General features: G+C 44.0%; 1 protein-coding gene across 1 annotated transcript in view; it reads left to right on the top strand.

Annotated features, from left to right (window-relative positions):
* ITGB2 (integrin subunit beta 2) overlaps nucleotides 1–17,987 on the top strand; it is a 332,357-nt gene that overhangs the window by 104,657 nt on the left and 209,713 nt on the right. Inside the window, exon 2 of the mRNA XM_085648635.1 lies at nucleotides 6,996–7,056. Within this exon, the coding sequence (XP_085504761.1) occupies nucleotides 6,999–7,056 (58 nt within the window). The 5' untranslated portion in view covers nucleotides 6,996–6,998. The remainder of the gene's footprint in view (nucleotides 1–6,995; nucleotides 7,057–17,987) is intronic.

Consider the following 17,987-nt stretch of genomic DNA (forward strand, 5'->3'; position numbering starts at 1 on the left):
TAAGGATGTTGATCGGTTCGAAAGGCAAAATGAATCACCAAGCTGTGCAAAGACTCCTTTAACCTGGAAGACATGCCTGAATACTTACTCTCATTACAAAGGTGAGACCTGCTGGGTTTGCCAATGCACGCCTTAGTGCAAAGCGCTAAAAAACCTGGACGGACAGAAGGTAACACATACGATATAACAGCTCCGGGCAGCCAAAGGTTCATGCCTACCATGCTGTTCAGCTGTTTCGCAGCTATTGACCAGTGTGGCTCTGATCCAATTACCCTTTCTAGGAGTGTGTTTTTAAAGCAATGTTTGGAGTTCAAGTGCACCATCCCTGGAAGAGAGCAGCTGGAAGTGAGGGTGAGGCTTTTCATGATGCATGCATTGACTGACCTTTCTACACATGATGGCACGGATAGAACGGTGGCACAGTCTCCCCCTGATCCAAGGAGAGTATAGGTTCACCCTCTGCATGACCCTTCATCATGGGTAGGACTGCCATTGTGTCTACAGGCAGGGCCGGCTTTAGTGCTGGTGGCGCCCTGTGCGACAATGTTTGTTGGCGCTCCCCCCAATGACCAACTCCACCACGGATTCTCTCACTAGCACCCTTTAACAGTGACTCGGGGGCATATTATCAAGGACGGAGTTAAAATTATCGCCGGTTTAGCGGCAGAAAACTGCAGCTAAAGCGGCGATAATGGGCTTGATAATATGCCCTGGAGAATTCCAATAGAAGCCCATGTTGACACCAGAACATGGGCTTCAATTGGAATTCTCAAGGGCATATTATCAAGCCCATTATCGCCGCTTTAGCGGCAGTTTTCTGCCGCTAAACCAGCGATAATTTTTAACGCCATCCTTGATAATATGCCCCCAAGTCTCCATAACCACACTCTCTCAGATGCATTGAATTAGTTATATAGCACCACTACAGGAGGCGCTGCAAAGTCTTCCTGGCCGTTAAAGCATACCTGAACTTTAGCCTGCTTCTGTTTCACATGCAGGGGTGTGCGACACGTTTTACCCACAGCATGAGTATAGCCGAAAGTCTGTGAGATACTCCTCTGGGGGCTTTGTCTGGTCTTCGGCCCTTCCCCTCACCCCAGTGAAAGTAAAACTCAGAATGAACCATCGTTTCTACAGTAGCTACTGAAGAACGGGCACCTTCATTCCTTGCCAGCAGTCCGCCCTCAGCTGGCACTGACTGAGCATGCCAACTTTAGGAGCACGAGGAAGGCTTTGTGAGTCATCACCGGAACAAGGATGTGACGGTGACATCAAGCCGCTCGCCTCCTGGGCGGCTCGAGCCTCAGTGGTGCCAAGTCAGGTGCCTCATGATCATGCGTCATGCCAGCTGTGCCAGTTGTGTCATCTGTGAGTGTGCCTCCTCGTTCCGTTTGATCCAACAAAGTCAATGCTTTTTTCCATGTCTGGAAACCTATGCTGACAAATGACTGTACCTGTCTCATGTATAAAGCAGTGGAGTCCCAGGAGGCACAGGAGGGGTGGGCTCGAGGGGGAGAGAGGGCAGGGACTGGCCTTTCATTCAATAGGACATTTCCCCCATGGGCCGGAGGCCGGTTTTGAAATCCCGGGACCGCTGGTGGGGTCTCTCTCCCTTGCCCCAGTTCCCTGGGGTTAATTGCAGCATCCGCAGGGGGCCTAGAGAGAGGGAGGAAGATCAGAGGGGACAAGAGAAAAGAGAGGAGAGCGAGAAAATAGATGGCGAGAGCTAGAGCGAAGAGGTGAAGGGAACGGGACTGGTTTTGAGTATTTTTTGCCAGGGTGGCTTCTGGTTTCCATTCCGGCACCGGTGCATGGCAGAACTCTGTGGGAAACTGTTGGGTACGGTAAGCGTTTTGCACTAGCGGTTTAAATATAATTGTCTTCATTGTATTGTTGCAATTATATAGTGCTCACTACCCCTATGTGGGTGACTTAAGTTGGGGTGTGGTTGGGTGACTTAAGTTGGTGTGTGGTTGGAAGGGTTTTATTTTTGTTTTGAGTCTATGTGTGAAGTGTTTTCACGTCGAGTGTGAAATTCGCCGGGGTGCGGTTATCGTTCGTGTTTTTCCACCTTCTGGTTCCTGCACTGTGTACAGAAGTTGGTTCTAGCATTTCAATGTATCTTTTTCATCACTCTTTAAAAGTGACTTCTTTCTGTTCATGTCTTTATCATTCTTCAGAATCATCTTACACATTAAGTTTTGACATCCTTCCGGTGCCCCCTACTTTGTTAGTATTTGTTCCAAACAATGGTTCAAGGTATTTAAGAAATTACAATTGCACAAACAACTACTGGCAATAAACAATTATTTGAGACAAAAAGCATCAGTGCACACATGGAAGAGTGAAAAATAGAGATAACAAGAAAAAGGCCCATATAAGAAATATCTGGAAAAACATACAAAATGTATTCAATAAAAATTCATTTATAGCATGGAGCTCTGAAATATATACTGGTGCACATAACATTTGATTATAAAATACAAGACCAGACAGGTGGTGGACAGAAGGGATTACATAAAAGAGAGAGTTTCAGAACAACACTGAAACTACAACAAACAAGACAATGCGTCCTTCATTAATTGCGGCCACAATTGCGTCGACTGCGTTTCGACCTTTGTTATGAATACACGGTCATCATCAGGACATAAATTTAGCTGAGCATCCAAACAAACAATTTCCAGTCACCTGATAAAACAAGCGCAGCAGTTACCAATGATTTTATATTTCACCAATGCGTGGTGGGAAATCTTAATGCAATGATGGGTAGTTGAAAACAATTTTTTCAACTCCTGAGGAGAATTGTTCTCCTATCCCGTGGCTAATTTTGCCGGATTTATTCAAAGCAGCCACGTGGGTAATATAGCGACAGGAGTTGAAAAAATTGTTTTCTCTTTTATGTAATCCCTTCTGTCCGCCACCTGTCTGGTCTTGTATTTTATAATCAAATGTTATATGCACCAGTACATATTTCTGAGCTCTTTGCTATAAATGAATTTTTATTGAATACATTTTGTATGTTTTTCCAGATATTTCTTATATGGGCCTTTTTCTTGTTTTCTCTATTTTTCACTTTTCCATGTGTGCACTGATGCTTTTTGTCTCAAATAATTGTTTATTGCCAGTATTTGTTTGTGCAATTGTAATTTCTTAAATACCTTGAACCATTGTTTGGAACAAATATTGATTGCCCCTGGTTCAGGTGTACAGGGCTGCCCAAGTGGTGGTTAATGATAACCCTACTTTGTTAGGGCCTCTCTACTCCGCCTCCTCCTCTTTTCACCCCATACTCTGTCCTGAATGCTTTCCATCAGGCCCTGTGTCTCAACCATTTCTATTTAACTCATGGTTATGGGTGGTAACTCATTCTAAAGGTTTTCTTTCTATCCCCTTTGAGCAGGTTAAAATAAGACTCCCTCTCCCTACCCGTTCCACTCATGGATAATGTACACGAAGGCTCCACCATTACCCTGCACTATTTAATATTCACCGTAGACCTCTGGCTGACTGTATGGCTCATACATATTCCAGTTGAAGGCACGTGTTCTGTACCTTACATGTGAGCTCTTTTCAGTGGGAAGAGGAGTGCCCTAAGGTCCTTTTTGCCTGCCACCTCAGGGCCACTATCTTGGGCTCTGCTGCTGGGTCACACACTCCACATCTGCAGCAAAGGCCACCCACACACTCACTGTGCCCCTTATGATGGAGAAGGCCAGCATGCTTGCTCCTGTCATGCTGGTGGGTAGGGATTGCTTCTACCTCGCTCCTTAGTCTACTGCTAGAGCAGCAAGAGGTCAGGGGCGTTTGGGACAGCTAGTGACTGTTGCTGACAGCTCCTGCGTGCATGCACCCAGCACTTTTGATGGAGCAGAGAAGACTTGTGGGGGAGGTGGACTTGCTCAGCCTCACTGCACCATTGGGAGAGTCCTGCTCAGGGATCCCTGCCCAGCCACAGGTTGTGCTGGGGGGCCTGGGAGAACTGCTTCTAGTCTGAATGACCCGCCTGTTGGCTTTGCAGCACACCAATGGTCCCACAGGAGGTACTACTGGGGCCCTCTCACCACAGCAGACTGTCTGGGCAGCCCTGCAAAGCATTCTCGACCAATCAGGAATAGGCCGGTCAGTTTTGATGAGGAGCTATTGCTCATTACTGCTTCTTCCCCACCAGTTCTTCCTTTTAGTAGCTGCTCCAGGATTGGTTACTGAAGGAGCATTTATTGCCACCTCAATATCACATCCACGTGCAAACCTGAGCATGGAATTATATGTTTGCCTCATCATCTGATTAAAATCCAACATCACCCCTCCACTGACATCACGCTACTGCCTACTGGTCTAGCAGGATGTTGAATGCAAAGCACACCGTTTGCACATAAATCTCTGCATGGTCATGCCCCAAACTATCCAGCACAGCTATTGCTTCAACAACATCCATCTCGTTGCTTAAGGTTGGACTTTCAAAATATGCTATCGCTTGAGTTAGCAGGGTATATCCCTCCGTTTCAAAGGCTCCTCCGTCTGAAACTACCTCTCTTGGCCATTTGTCTTGAAACTAACTTCATAATGTAATTTCCTCATAGGGCTGAATACGCTTTTCTTTCACCAAATGTATTGACCTGCTTTGATTTAATACCTGTAGGGTATGATGTTTCCTCTGCAGTCCATTCTTAGCACATGTTTCTCCTGCTGGACACACTGGAAGGATTCCTAATCCTTGGCCTGCCACTCCCACAAGAAAACTCTTCAACTGTGGCCAACGTGAAAATAAGTCAGGAAAGAGGTTCTGCTCATTTTTTAAGGACTGCTGCACTCAGCACCTTGTAGTGAGTTCCTCATAACATCTGCATAACTGTGCACATGCCGGATCTCCTGTGTGTCCACACCCTCTATGCCTCTGCATAGCATCTGTGTTGACCCACCATGAAGCTTGGAGTGGATTCCACCTGTCTGCTTACACACGTGCATCTGGAACACGCACACAGTGGATCCTCTAGAAGATCAATCCAGGATGAGGTGCTTCTCATCATCAATTACCGGCAGCTACAAACTGGTGGTATCTGCCTGGGAAGCTCCGCTTCCAATGTTAGCGAGAACTTGCAGGTCTCAGAGAATTTAAGTTGTTAGCCAGACATGTCTTCAACCGTAGACTCTCAAGTAGCACAAGCAATTGGATTTACTTCCTTACGGTGTACTGAACCCTTGGAGTATCACGTGAGCTAATCCAGGCTATTCCAGTGCCTGGTATATCAGTGTCCCGAAGACCTCTTCCAGGGGTTGCAAAAGGTACATCACACTGTGCAAAAATGGTGGTGGGAGGGGCTTCCACACCTTCACATATGTGAAAAAAGGTGTCAAATGTGTGAAGGGACCAAAAGTAAGATTAAAAAAACACAATACAGGCCACTGCAGGCATCTAGCTCTTGACTCGGATGAGTAACATGAAATGCCCATATTGGTCGGACCCCATATGGAAGTCCACGCAATGTGTCCCCACCCATGAGGCACTATGAGCTGTATTAAGGCACAATGCATAATGTATGCCACAGTTCTTTGATCCGAATCTTGACCTGCTTGTCTGGGTGTTCTGAGATGGATACGAGGCATTCGCCTTCATTCCTCCAATCATGATTCAATGTCCCATCAAGCTCATGTAGAGCGTTCTTGATAGTTTTGGGGTTGCACTTCTTGGGGTATCGCTTAACTGAAACCTGTTGCAGTTGTTTTCTTTTGAATAGTTGACCTCTTAGTTTGTACATGGTGAAGACTGTTTGTACTCCTTTGGGCATTCTACATGGGGTTGAAAATGATTTTAAAGAATTAATTGTTTGAACAGATTGAAACTTAAACACAGAGACCTCATGTGAGGCATCCAGTGCTCATATTCCACAGGTCTGACTCCACACCGTGTTCCACAGGTCTGACTCCACACCGTATTCCACATGTCTGACTCCACCCCGTATTCCACAGGTCTGACTCCACCCCGTATTCCACATGTCTGACTCCACACCGTATTCCACAGGCTCACTCCACACCATATTATACAGGTCTGACTCCACACGTATTCCACAGGCCTCGCTCCGCACCATATTCTACAGGTCTGACCCCACACCGTATTCCACAGGTCTCGCTCCACACCATATTCTACAGGTCTTACTCCACACCGTATTCCACAGGCTCACTCCACACCATATTCTACAGGTCTGACTCCACACCGTATTCCACAGGCCTCGCTCTACACCATATTCTACAGGTCTTACTCCACACCGTATTCCACAGGCTCACTCCACACCATATTCTACAGGTCTGACTCCACACCGTATTCCACAGGCTCACTCCACACCATATTCTACAGGTCTGACTCCACACCGTATTCCACAGGCCTCGCTCCATACCATATTCTACAGGTCTGACTCCACACTGTATTCCCCAGGCCTCACGCCACACCATTATGAAACATTACAAAATCCCTCAAAAAAACTGAAAGTAGATAAAATCTTTTCTCATTGACAAAAGTGCAAGAAATTCTTTCTTTTTGGTTCTGCATGTATGTCATACAACTGCATTCATTTCCATCTGCCAGAGCAGCAGACCCGGAAGGAGTCCTGCAGGAGGAAGTGGAGAGGGCACTGAATTGCAGAGTTAAGTTAAAAGGGAGGGCGCCTTTTTTCTGCTCTTTTTTCTGGGGTATCCTATTAAAAAAGGGCATAATGACGTCAACATCAATAGGGTATGTTATTCTCGTTAGAAAATGCTAAACGCGTCATTCGAAAGCATCCGTGTTTCTTGAGGATCGCTTCCCAGCCTCGGTGGATCTGACTTTCTCCCCGAATCTTTGACTAAAAATCACATTAGTAACATAAAGACAACGGTATATTTCGAACACACATTTTCAATTTTCTTGATTTGGCTCAGGAAATGTGTCCTTATCACTGCCAAACCCTGAGATTCAATACAAAGGAACCCCTTTGAATGAAGTTTGTATTTTTATCTTGCAGGAAATGAGGAATCTTCTGGCTTTTGGGCTGGTCTTGGTTGCACTCTTTCCATTAAACCCAGGTGAGTACGCCTTGTACTAGTACTTTCATCTGTTAGGTATGTGTGATTCACAAGCTGCCTTCAGGCATGGGTTACATACAAATGTTTTTTTTGTCTATATGTAGTATGTTACTGATACGGATCACATAGCTGCCAAGTTCCCCAGGTCCATGTGTGACTAGTTACTGCAGTTCCTCTTTTTTCTTAGAATTCTTGAATTTATAGCCCTGGTTTTATACTAGATTAAATAAGACTACAAGTCCCAGAAGTTCAAGGCAAAAAATGGGACCGGCTTAAGTAGTAACACCCGAACCTGAGAAACGTGGCAGTTATGTTGTTATAAGTAGGCTGGAGGGTAGGTCGGCCGCAACTTGTGCTACTGACGGTTAAGTCGGACGCGACGCCAAGGAGCGTCCCGGCTTTCCGGAGGGATTGGCTCTGTTCCCACCACCTTTTGCTGGTCCCTACTCAGAGAAACGTAATTACGGTTGGTGTAATTTGGTGAGGGTGTGGTTATCTATTCCAAGACACCTATATGAACTGCGCTACAGTGAGTAGTTAGTAGGGTTTTAAGGTCCCGAAGGAATGCAATGATCTTAGAGACACTAGAGGGCATGAAACATGTTGACCGACATCCTTACTTAAATGTTTTATGAGATTGCTATATCCTCCTCTTGCAAGTATTGCATATTTTTAATCATGACATGGAACCCGCTAATTAAAGTTAGTTCAGCTGGTTACCATAGTTATTTTTAATACACAACATCCCCACACTCTACTCACCTCTGTATATACACCTCACATACCACACGCACCTGCTTCCTCATCGGCCAAGATCACAGGTAAAGGATCTCCGGCAAAGAGCCCCCCTGCGGGATCCGTTGGGCATTGCCGCACCGGCCCAACGAGGAGCTGCCCGACGAAGAAGCATGACATCTTTCGGGTGTGTGAGGGCCCTTGCTCCTTATAGCGGCACTCCCCCAGTTTAGGACCTTAACTCCCTCCATCTCCCTTGCAGGAACAGCACACCTCTTGTTTTCACAGTGCATACCTTGGGGCTCGTGTGCTGGATCTTTTTTTGCCCCCAATCCCTCCTTGTTTACTTGTTATAAGCAGACATGCACACACAGTACACAGAGCAGTGCGCAAATTACAGTAACAAGCACATCTATTTTTTTATATTTAAATGTCTTTACAAATTGTACAATACAAGTAGAAAATCGGCCACACAACGGCCAAAGTGCAATATTAATGATTAAAGCATGGCATAGAGATTGTTGGAGTGTCACAAAATAGTATGTATACATGTATTATGTTTTCAATTTCTATTGCCTATATGGAGAAGGATAGATTGCAAGTGTGTAAACTACATGAAATGAAAACATCCTTCAATTTTTTTATTGAAACATTTCATTATCTTTTATGTTTAAAAAAAATGGTGGGTCAGCACACAGGTCAGTAGAAACATTGAAGAGACTGTGCATACATCTTAAAGGATTCAACATTTTCCACTGTCAGATGGAATCACCAAATCATCTTTGCACCTGTGACCAGACAGACAAACTACTATACCCTCGTGTTTTTTCAACCACCCAGTCCAGAATACTGGATCCAAGGATTCTAAATCATATTAAACTTCTTAGAGCAACCCTGGCATGCACCAGTCCATATTACTACACCATATATTGAATTTGGGGGGGGGGTTCATACCTTCCCCGAATCTGTATTGAGACGGGAATTGCCACTGCCTTCTACCCTGCATGGGGGAGGCATTGGGGGCAGTCATCTCTACATATCTCATACAACATACCCTTTCCCTCAACAGGAACAAACACCCTTCACTCTTTTTAAGGCTTCGTGAATAGACTACCTGAGCATTGCAATGCAGGGACACAACAGTATGGTATGGTAAGGTATGGTATAAAGACCCAGCAAATTGTAGCCTCCCAAACATGAATTATCTTATGAAACCTGTTGGAAAGTGGGTTATTGGTAGAGGCAAATGTAGGTCTACCACTGGCAATAACGCCACCCCCTGGCCTGGCATTTCTATGGACCAGCACACTGTCCTCCCAGCAGTGTTGGTAACCCCAGGGGCTCTTTATCACCTCTTCAAAGCAGCCTGACTAATCCACTTAACTCTGACCAATCAGGGCAGACCACTGGAAGGCAGAATTTGGACTTACAAACAAGAAAGTCTTATAACTTCTTGTATGTACACTTTAGGAGAAATTCAACAATATGATATTGTTGGATTTACTACTACCATTCTGGGAAGTCTTTGAATGGTCAGTCTAGTCCTCTCCTATCAATAATTATTAATCAATAAACTTCCTACCATGTTAACCTATGTAACAAGGGATTTGCAATAGGGAAAATGACTTGGGCCAGTTTTCTAGCACCAGGTCTTATAAAAACACATTTTATAAGTATTTCCCTACTTTCTACAGGACCCACACCCCCTGTGCAACTAGGGGAGTCTCTAGGGGTTCTGAATCTGTAGAAATATTGCAGATTCTCCTTTTAATGTGCTCCTAGCATCAACGTCGAATTTGAGTGAAATGTGAAATTTCACTTTACCCAGACACATAAAAACTCATTTTTATAAGGGTATACTGACCCCCCACCCCTCGGATACCTAGGGGAGACACTGAGGTTCCTAATATGCCAAAACATTGTAGGTTTTCCATTTTTAAGTGCCCCTACCACCAAAGTCGATTTTGGGCACAATTTACTTGTTAAAAGCAGTCCTGGCACCCAGGGCTGTTTTTAAGCTTCCCTCAGGCTTCAGCTGTGCACACATGCAAGTGCAGAAAAAGCTGCTGGCCTCTAAACTGCCATGCCCCAGGGTACTGGGGACTTCTAGGTAGTTTCAATCCCCTGTCCTATTATATACTAGGGGCTTAGGGGGTAGGTCATGCCAATTACAGGGGTACCCCACCATACCATAGTGTGCCCTTAGGTGTTTTAACTGTATTCTAATGTGTTCCTTTCAGCTTAGTACTGGCCCCGGGCCTGGTTAGGCAGAGCCCAGGGTCAGTCAAAATCAGTTACCACCAGCATGAGTCAGCAAAAAAGTGGGGGGTGCCCAGGGCACAGGATGACTTTGCAACAAAACCCTATTCGTATTGCTTTTTTCCTGGGGTCAATAATCACCTGTTCCCAATCTGCGTCATCCACCCCCCACCTCGACCAGAGATGACTCCAATTGCATTGGGCGTTACAGTGCAATGTACTGTATATTTGTGAGTTGGACATAGTCCTTAACTGGGTGCTAAGGAGTCTATTTTTCAGAGGTATGCCATTGGGTATGCCTCGTGTGAATGAGATGCATCTCTGCAAAGCATGTCTAAACTGTAGATATTTGTATCTTTTGTACTCTGCTAAGTCAAGTTCTCCTTCAAGTTACACGTCATTAGACACCTAGCACGTCTTCCCCCATATATCTCAGTTTTGAAATCCCAGTTCTGTCCTACATTGTGAAACATTTCAGTCATTTGAGGTAATGCAGACGTTTCCTTCACAACTAGGGAATCTTTTTTTTATTACTCTGTCGTATTGTAGATAGTGTGTAGATTGTTTCCATACCTGGACACAGTTGCTGTCACTGCTGTTAGATGCTTCCTCTCTTTCGGTAAATAGCACACAGATAGGCACCCCTCCTAGTGCAGCTCTCTAGATATTCAGAGAAGGCTCTTGTAATGTATCATGTGCTCATTCATTCATAGCCAATGAAAGTGATGCTGTTGGTGTTTCCATATAAACTCCGCTGTATGGTAGCCAGCAGAATCTGTAGAGCAACTCCCAGTGCTTAATTTGAGCAGGTGCTTTCCGGTGCTCAGCACCGGCACCTTAATCCTCAGCACTGGTGCTTATAGCACCAGCTAAGGACACACTCATTTAGAAGGCATGTGATTTTCCACAGAATCAGAGGATGTTGAGCCACGCAGAGACTCGAACCCTGTTCCCCAGCTCCGAAATCGGCAGCTCTAGCAATTAGGCCAAGTCCTCTCCTGAATAATAAGTGCTGGGGCTCTAGTCAGGAGGCAGTTTGCACCAGCACATTTCTCCTGTTAGCGCTGCCTCCTGAAGACAGCCCAGGCACTTCTTATTTTACAAATTAACCACTGGCAACTCCATGTCAAGTAAGCATCCAGAGGGTTGCCTCTTTACTCCCCCAAAAATAATAATTGATCCTACATTGTGTGTGTTGGAGGATACAGAGCAGTCTAGTTAAGGTTATCTTTTTATCTAGGGCTGCTCTACACAATACCAAAAGGAGTAAGTCAGGATTTAGGCGTTGAGTCTGGGCTCTAATCAGATTGCACTTGAAAAAGCACAGCTCATCCTTTGTGACAAAAATTTGAATCCCAATTGGCGCAGTAGCTTATCCCTCAAGGTCCAAGGTGTCAAAGGGTCCAAATTATATTTATCAAAATTGATCATAAAGCCAAAACATCTACCATAGAAGTATGTTCAATACTATAAGGATTGTGCTATCAGTGTTCACAAGATACAATAGTATATCATCTGAGAATAAGGATATGCAATTCCCTGAATTCATATTCCAGCGAAAGCCACTCTCTAGTGCATCTTGCCAAATCCAAAATCCCAAATGTTCTATCTAAAGTACATAGCCGAGACAGGGGCAGCCCTGATGCATGCAACACTGCAAGTATAAGATGCCTGGCACCACTCTATTCACCATCTCCCTAAGTTCCTTGGACAGGAGCTGGAGCCAGGCTAAGATCATCAGTCCTAAACCCATGTTGGCCATCATTACCAGCATGAAAGTCCATTATACAGAATCAAATGCTTTCTCCATACCAAGGCAAAGGACCATTATGTCAGAACTCAAGCTATTTTGTGGTTTCACAGGACCAGTGAGAATCCGCCCAAGACAACGCTATCCTAGAGTGAGGAAGAACACCCCTGAAGATAATACTAACCTGGGAAAAAGAGGGGTCATGGTAGAGAGAGCGGCGAGGTCTGGATGTTAATGCCGCTCAGCCCTTCATAAAGACTCTGTAGTCTTTAACACATGTGCAACACTCCAAAGCTCTGACTCAATATGGTGCTTACTGGGATGAAGTATCGGTAGCTCTGTAACCAGCCCCCTGGATACCAGTTTGCAGCCAGAGAACCAAAAGGAAAGGGAGCATTTGTACAGTGGATCTTTGGTTGTAGATGTATCGGTACGATAGCACCAACAATGAAGGAAGCCAACTGGTAAGCTACAAGGGAATGTAGGGAAACAGGAAGAAGCTGAAAAATTGGCAGATCCCTGCCTAACAGGGAGATAACTTTAGAGGGAGCCATGGGAAGGAAAAGCCGAAATAACATTGGAGAGCGGCAAACGGCTGCAGCTTCGGTCATAAGTTCATAAAGCCCAACAATCGCTGTTGCCAAGCACAGTCTCCCATGCTTGCTGTCTTTTTTAACTGACTCTCTCTCTTATCGCCCAGAAGTGAAACCAATGCCTGGCACCTTAGACATGAGCTTCGCAGCCCCAGCCATAAAGGATCTCCCCAGTTTCCATCTACCCGTTCTCCAGGGCTTTCAGGTCTGTGTATGCATATTCCACTGCTGTAACTGGTTAGGGTCTTTGGAAAAGCAATGTCCTTACTGACCTGGGAATACATTTCTGTAGATATGAGCTCTGGAGAATCCAGAGTCTGAGACACGCTTTTGGTTCTTTTGTATTATGGGCATATATCATGACCTTAAACAGTTTTCTCAGATTAGGTCTTGTCTACCTTTGTGGCATAAAGCCAGATTTATCAGGATGAAATAAAGTGCGGGTGACCCTATAGAATCTATTTCCCAAACCTGTTGCCATTATCTTACACTCTACACCAAGTAACAACATTAGCCTGTATAAGGAGCATTGATCTCTTGGGCTATCCAGCTTAGGTATACCCGCAGTCAGTGTAGGACTTAGGTTCAAAGTTGAGAGCCCTGGAAGAGCCGCATCTTGGAGGGAGACACATTGGTGCCCCGTGAGTTTTTGAGAACATGGTTTAAACAATTGCACTGGAAAGCAGTTGTGCTTCAGAATCCACTTTTGAGCTGCCTTATTGTCTCCCATAAATCTTTTACTGATAATGCCTCATCATGCGAAAGTATCAGCATTGGGAATTTCCGCTGACCTCAGCTTCAGCAGCTTCATGCCTAGACCTATGAAGGGGCTTATATTACTTGGCAAGTACCTGTGCTGTCTCATTGTTACTGCGTACCACCATCCCGTCATTACAGGGGTCTCTTATCGATCATTCTTCACTCTTGTTTCTGTTAGCTTCCGTACCTTATTGCCCACCCCTCATAAATACACCATTCAAATTGGTGTATTGCTCTTGAACTTCATTAACCACCAAGGTCCATAGCTCTTCCAACATAATTGCCAACTCCTGTGATGAGCCTGCCCCTTGAACCCCTATGGACCACTCTGCCTTAGGAATAGACTATTCCTGGTCACTCACTCTATTGGTCACCTCTCTTCTTTTCCTCATTATCACCGTTATAGCATTTCCCTCAACATCTCTTAAAGGTCTCCCATAATGTGACCACAGACTTTACTGTGCATTTATTTTCCATGAAGTAAGAGTCTGATGTTACCAGCAATTTTGACAAGGTCTTCTCATCTTTGAATACTAGACTTCCAGCTCAGCTATGTGCACACACCTATAGTGTTATTACTGAAGAAGAATAGAGCAATGTATACAAATATAATACAGTTTCAACTGTTATGAGAAGAAGAAGCCATTAGAAAGGAGGATGGCCTGGAAACAAAGCATAGACAGAGATAAAAGATGGAAAAAGGAAGACAGAATATGAACAGGACCGATAACGATGGAGTACATTTTGCTCTCGACAGACACAGGAGACGAGATTGCTGCAGACACCCAATGCCTGATTTAAAGCTTAGTTGGGTTACCCCGTCACAAAATGTGATGGATATCCTGTCCGTTTTATTACAAGTGCACTGTATCCTATGGTACTTCTAATAAGGTGTACAGGATATTGGTCATGCTGTAACAAAGTAATCCCTCCACAAAACTCGTAATTAGGCCCCAAGAGAGGCAAGAGGACTGAGAACACTGAGTAAGGTAGGGTTTCAGGGATGAGCTCTGGTGCCAACAAAGAACTGAGGCATTTTCCCCTTTTGACATTATGGAAGTAGGGTGAAGGAAAACCCAAAGAGGATTTCCATGGGATAGCGAGGAGCATGAGGAGGCTGCAGCAGATGGAGACTGTTTTCAGGTTTATCTGGAGTTCCAGCTTGCAGGCGCAGAATTCTGCCATAGCCCAGGAGGATTGTGGCCACATCAGATGCATTTGTAGGGCTGCATATATGCTGGGCTGGAAGGTGAGGAGAATAAAATCCATACATTAACTGTGGGAGTGTATGCAGTGGTTTGACGGGCACAAACGTTTTACTGAACCAGGACTCGAGGCTGCATAGAGGTATCCACATAGGGCAAAGGACGTATCCCACCTCAGGGGCTTGGTGAAGCTGAAGTCAGCAATAAATAAATGGGGCAAATACAAGGGAAAACAAGACCCCATTTCCTCATGTATAACTTATTTTACGAGAAGACAGGGCTCCCTAACAGTAGGGAGTGCAGAAAAGCACAGCTTTGCATCCCACAGGATTGTTTTCTATTCCTTCACTTGCCTTTGGATAAGCCTTTGTTGCTGTGAATGAAGAACAGAGAGGATTATTGGCACCAGGGATGCCTATGGAGGCAATGCCGGGCGCAAATCCTCCGGATAACCAAGCCCTGAAAAAGGAAAATAGACATTATTAAGACTAACCTTTCTCTCTCCCCAGAGAGAGAGAGTCAAAAAGATAGGACTTTTGGGTCAACTGTAAGAAGATAGGGAAACAGAGTGTCTGAATCTAAGGCTTTGTATCAATTAAAGACTGGAAAGTTATGAGCAATTTGGTGTTCCCAACAGCAACCCTGCAACAGTGAACCATGTGGGAGCAAAACTGTACATCAGTATTCAGGACACCCTAAAATTTAGAACACCCAAAATTTTACCTCAGACATTTCTCCCACTGAAAGTAATTGCTCAATAAGGTATCCTCCCCAACATCAATGTAACAGAGTAATGGAAATAAGAAATTTGGACCACTGAATAATTGAGTTCTGGATCAGAGAAATGTTAAAGGGTTTTATTACAAAAAATTATTAAACAAGCTGGACAGAATAAATGCCACAAAGGTTTCAATGCAGAGTTATAAAGAGTAGTCAACATCAAAAATCATTATAAGTCCCATATAGGTAGGAATATCAAAAGGGAATTTTACAGCATCCCTAGTAGGAAATATAACATTCCCCAAAATCTGTCTCACCCCAGAATCAAGGGGTTCTTATAAACGATTCTGGCACAACAAATTAGTAAAACAGCAAAATCACTGTGATATTGTTGCAGGGATTCTGCTTGGAAGCAGAACTGTGCCTTGGAAGAATCCTATTACCACATCAGTACCTGTAGGGCCAAATCTGACTAGCTCTCAGTGCCTCACCTGAACTCTTTACTTTTCCAGAGTAGTAGGTGATTTCGGCAAACCTAGAACATGATCCTCTAGTCCCTATGGTGACCATGGAAACAGATAATCGCCTTTCGCTTCTCACTCATGCATGTCCATAGTAAACAAAAGAAATACACAAAGGAAGTTCACAATATATTTATTAAAACTATTGAAGTCTATTTTGAAGCAATTGTGCTGTGATAAGTAAACAAATACAACTGAGCAACATAATCAACATTACTAGCAGACTGTATACAATGAACAACCAAACCATGGCAATTAATATATCTATCTGGGTCCATCCTCACTTTGTGAGCACAGGGATGTATTAGTGATCTCTGGGATTGGCGCCAGACCCCATACTTGGTGTGTATACTTAGGTGGACCGCATCATAACTGTAAACTCAGTTTACGCAATGCTGCTGCTTCCGTTCTAGAACCCATCTATTTGCTGGAATTCTCCTCTCTGCCGCCCAGGGGCGAGACACGGTTTATTTAATAAGAATGACTATGTGTTAATTCTGCAGCTGTGCTACTGTGTTATGACTAAAAACGTTAGGAGATGTTTCTGACCGGGCACAAGAAAACAGTACACCATGTTGTTCGACCTTCTACGATATGTTCAGATTGAATCCCAAGAAGAGTCACTGGATAACAAATAATATTTGCAGCATATGTCATTAAATAATATCATGTAACAAAAACAAATGTATTGTGTGTTGCTGTGAAAAGCAGGATCAGTCTAAAATGTAAATAAAGGAAAACCAAAGTGGCCCGAAAAGGGAAATTACTACAGTATGATCATAAGTATCAACTCTTTGGCAGAAAGATGAACTTTATTACCTTAACACATAAGTACTATTTTATTTTAAGAAACTGTTCAGCATTCTCTCTGCTACTGCCATCTGGAGAAGTTCGAACAAAATATGAATATTTCAACAATAATGCTTAAGACAAATTAATACGACTAGTCTACACAGCAGAACTACAGTGGAATGGCTTTGGAAGTTGAAACTTATCAAGAACACAGAAAAGTTCATTGAAACCTTTGTATTCATAACAGTATGAACAAATCATTACATCAGCTTGACAATGCTCTGCAGAGCTTGTTAGAAGAGAAGATGTGCAGGGGAATAGGATGAGAGAGGCGTGAATACAAGAGTGAATGACAAAAACAGCCTCCACTTTATCCAAAATGGCGGTTTCACATAAATGTGGCATAAACATACTTCTAACATGAAATTAAACTTGTTTTTTTTTTCTTTCGGGATTGAACCCCTCATAAGTCAGAATAGCTTGATTTCCGGGGCCCACGTCTAGAAAAACCCGGCGCACTTAGGGCGAGGAAGCAAAAGACACACAATTGATGGATGAAATGCAGAACAAATCAAAACATTAACCCCCAAACAAGAGATTGGAGTTAAATCCATAATTCTTTTGCTGATCATGCCACTCCAGTTTAGACATGGCCATATGCAAATCAGTCTTGACCCTGTGCCTCATGGGAACAGTCCAGCCCGAACTGTCAAGCCAGATCCTCCCTCGATTGGAAAAAAAAAAATCCTAGGACCGGTTTCGGGGTTTCACCCCCCATCAGCCAGAATAGCCTCAAACTTGTTCCAACTGTAACCACATTACCACATCATATGCGTATTGGATCCATAATAAAAAAATCATATTCATTATTATTTATTGGACACAAATATAAACCTAGAAAAATGCGACCACAACTGTGTGCACCAAAATAAAAGTAGAACTGATTGTCTCCATGTGTTCACATGCCCACATATCTATCAACCCCATTGCCTCCAGGGTCTCCACTGCCCCTTGACTCCTTTAGCAAACATTCATAACCATGTTTAAGTCCTTTCATCTGCACAAGCAAGGCATCAATCTTTTCTAACACCTTAGCATATTGTTCTGGTGAACTGCTCCCCATTCATCTGGCTCAGTACCACAAAATGGTAGCATAGATTTTTCAATAAGATTGCAATGCACATTGAGCAGACACATTTCTTGCATGCACCAAATGTCGTTATCAATTCTTCCCAGTGTGGTGGCAATTATTTGCTGCTAGGTGCATTTCTTGACTCCTTGCTTTGTGTATCTCATGTCTGATAAGCGCTTGAACCACACCTGCCCATTTGATCCTATTTTCCAAGCTATTGATGTTCCCGACCACTATATTTAGGTATTTAGGGACTCATCCCTATCAGCCTATCTCATCCTTTCATTGGCCAGCGAGATCTAAAAACATTCCCACCAAAAATGCATATTTGAACCAAGCAAAAAAATATAAAAACACAACCATAAGCCCTCAAATTCCTGACCCCACACTACAATAAGGACAAAGAGGAGCGATGTTCACCATTCCCGCTACTGCCTGAGAATCGCCCCTTCAAATAAATGGTGA

Source organism: Triturus cristatus, chromosome 3_2, assembly GCF_964204655.1.
Source record: "Triturus cristatus chromosome 3_2, aTriCri1.1, whole genome shotgun sequence".
Lineage (NCBI taxonomy): Eukaryota > Metazoa > Chordata > Amphibia > Caudata > Salamandridae > Triturus > Triturus cristatus.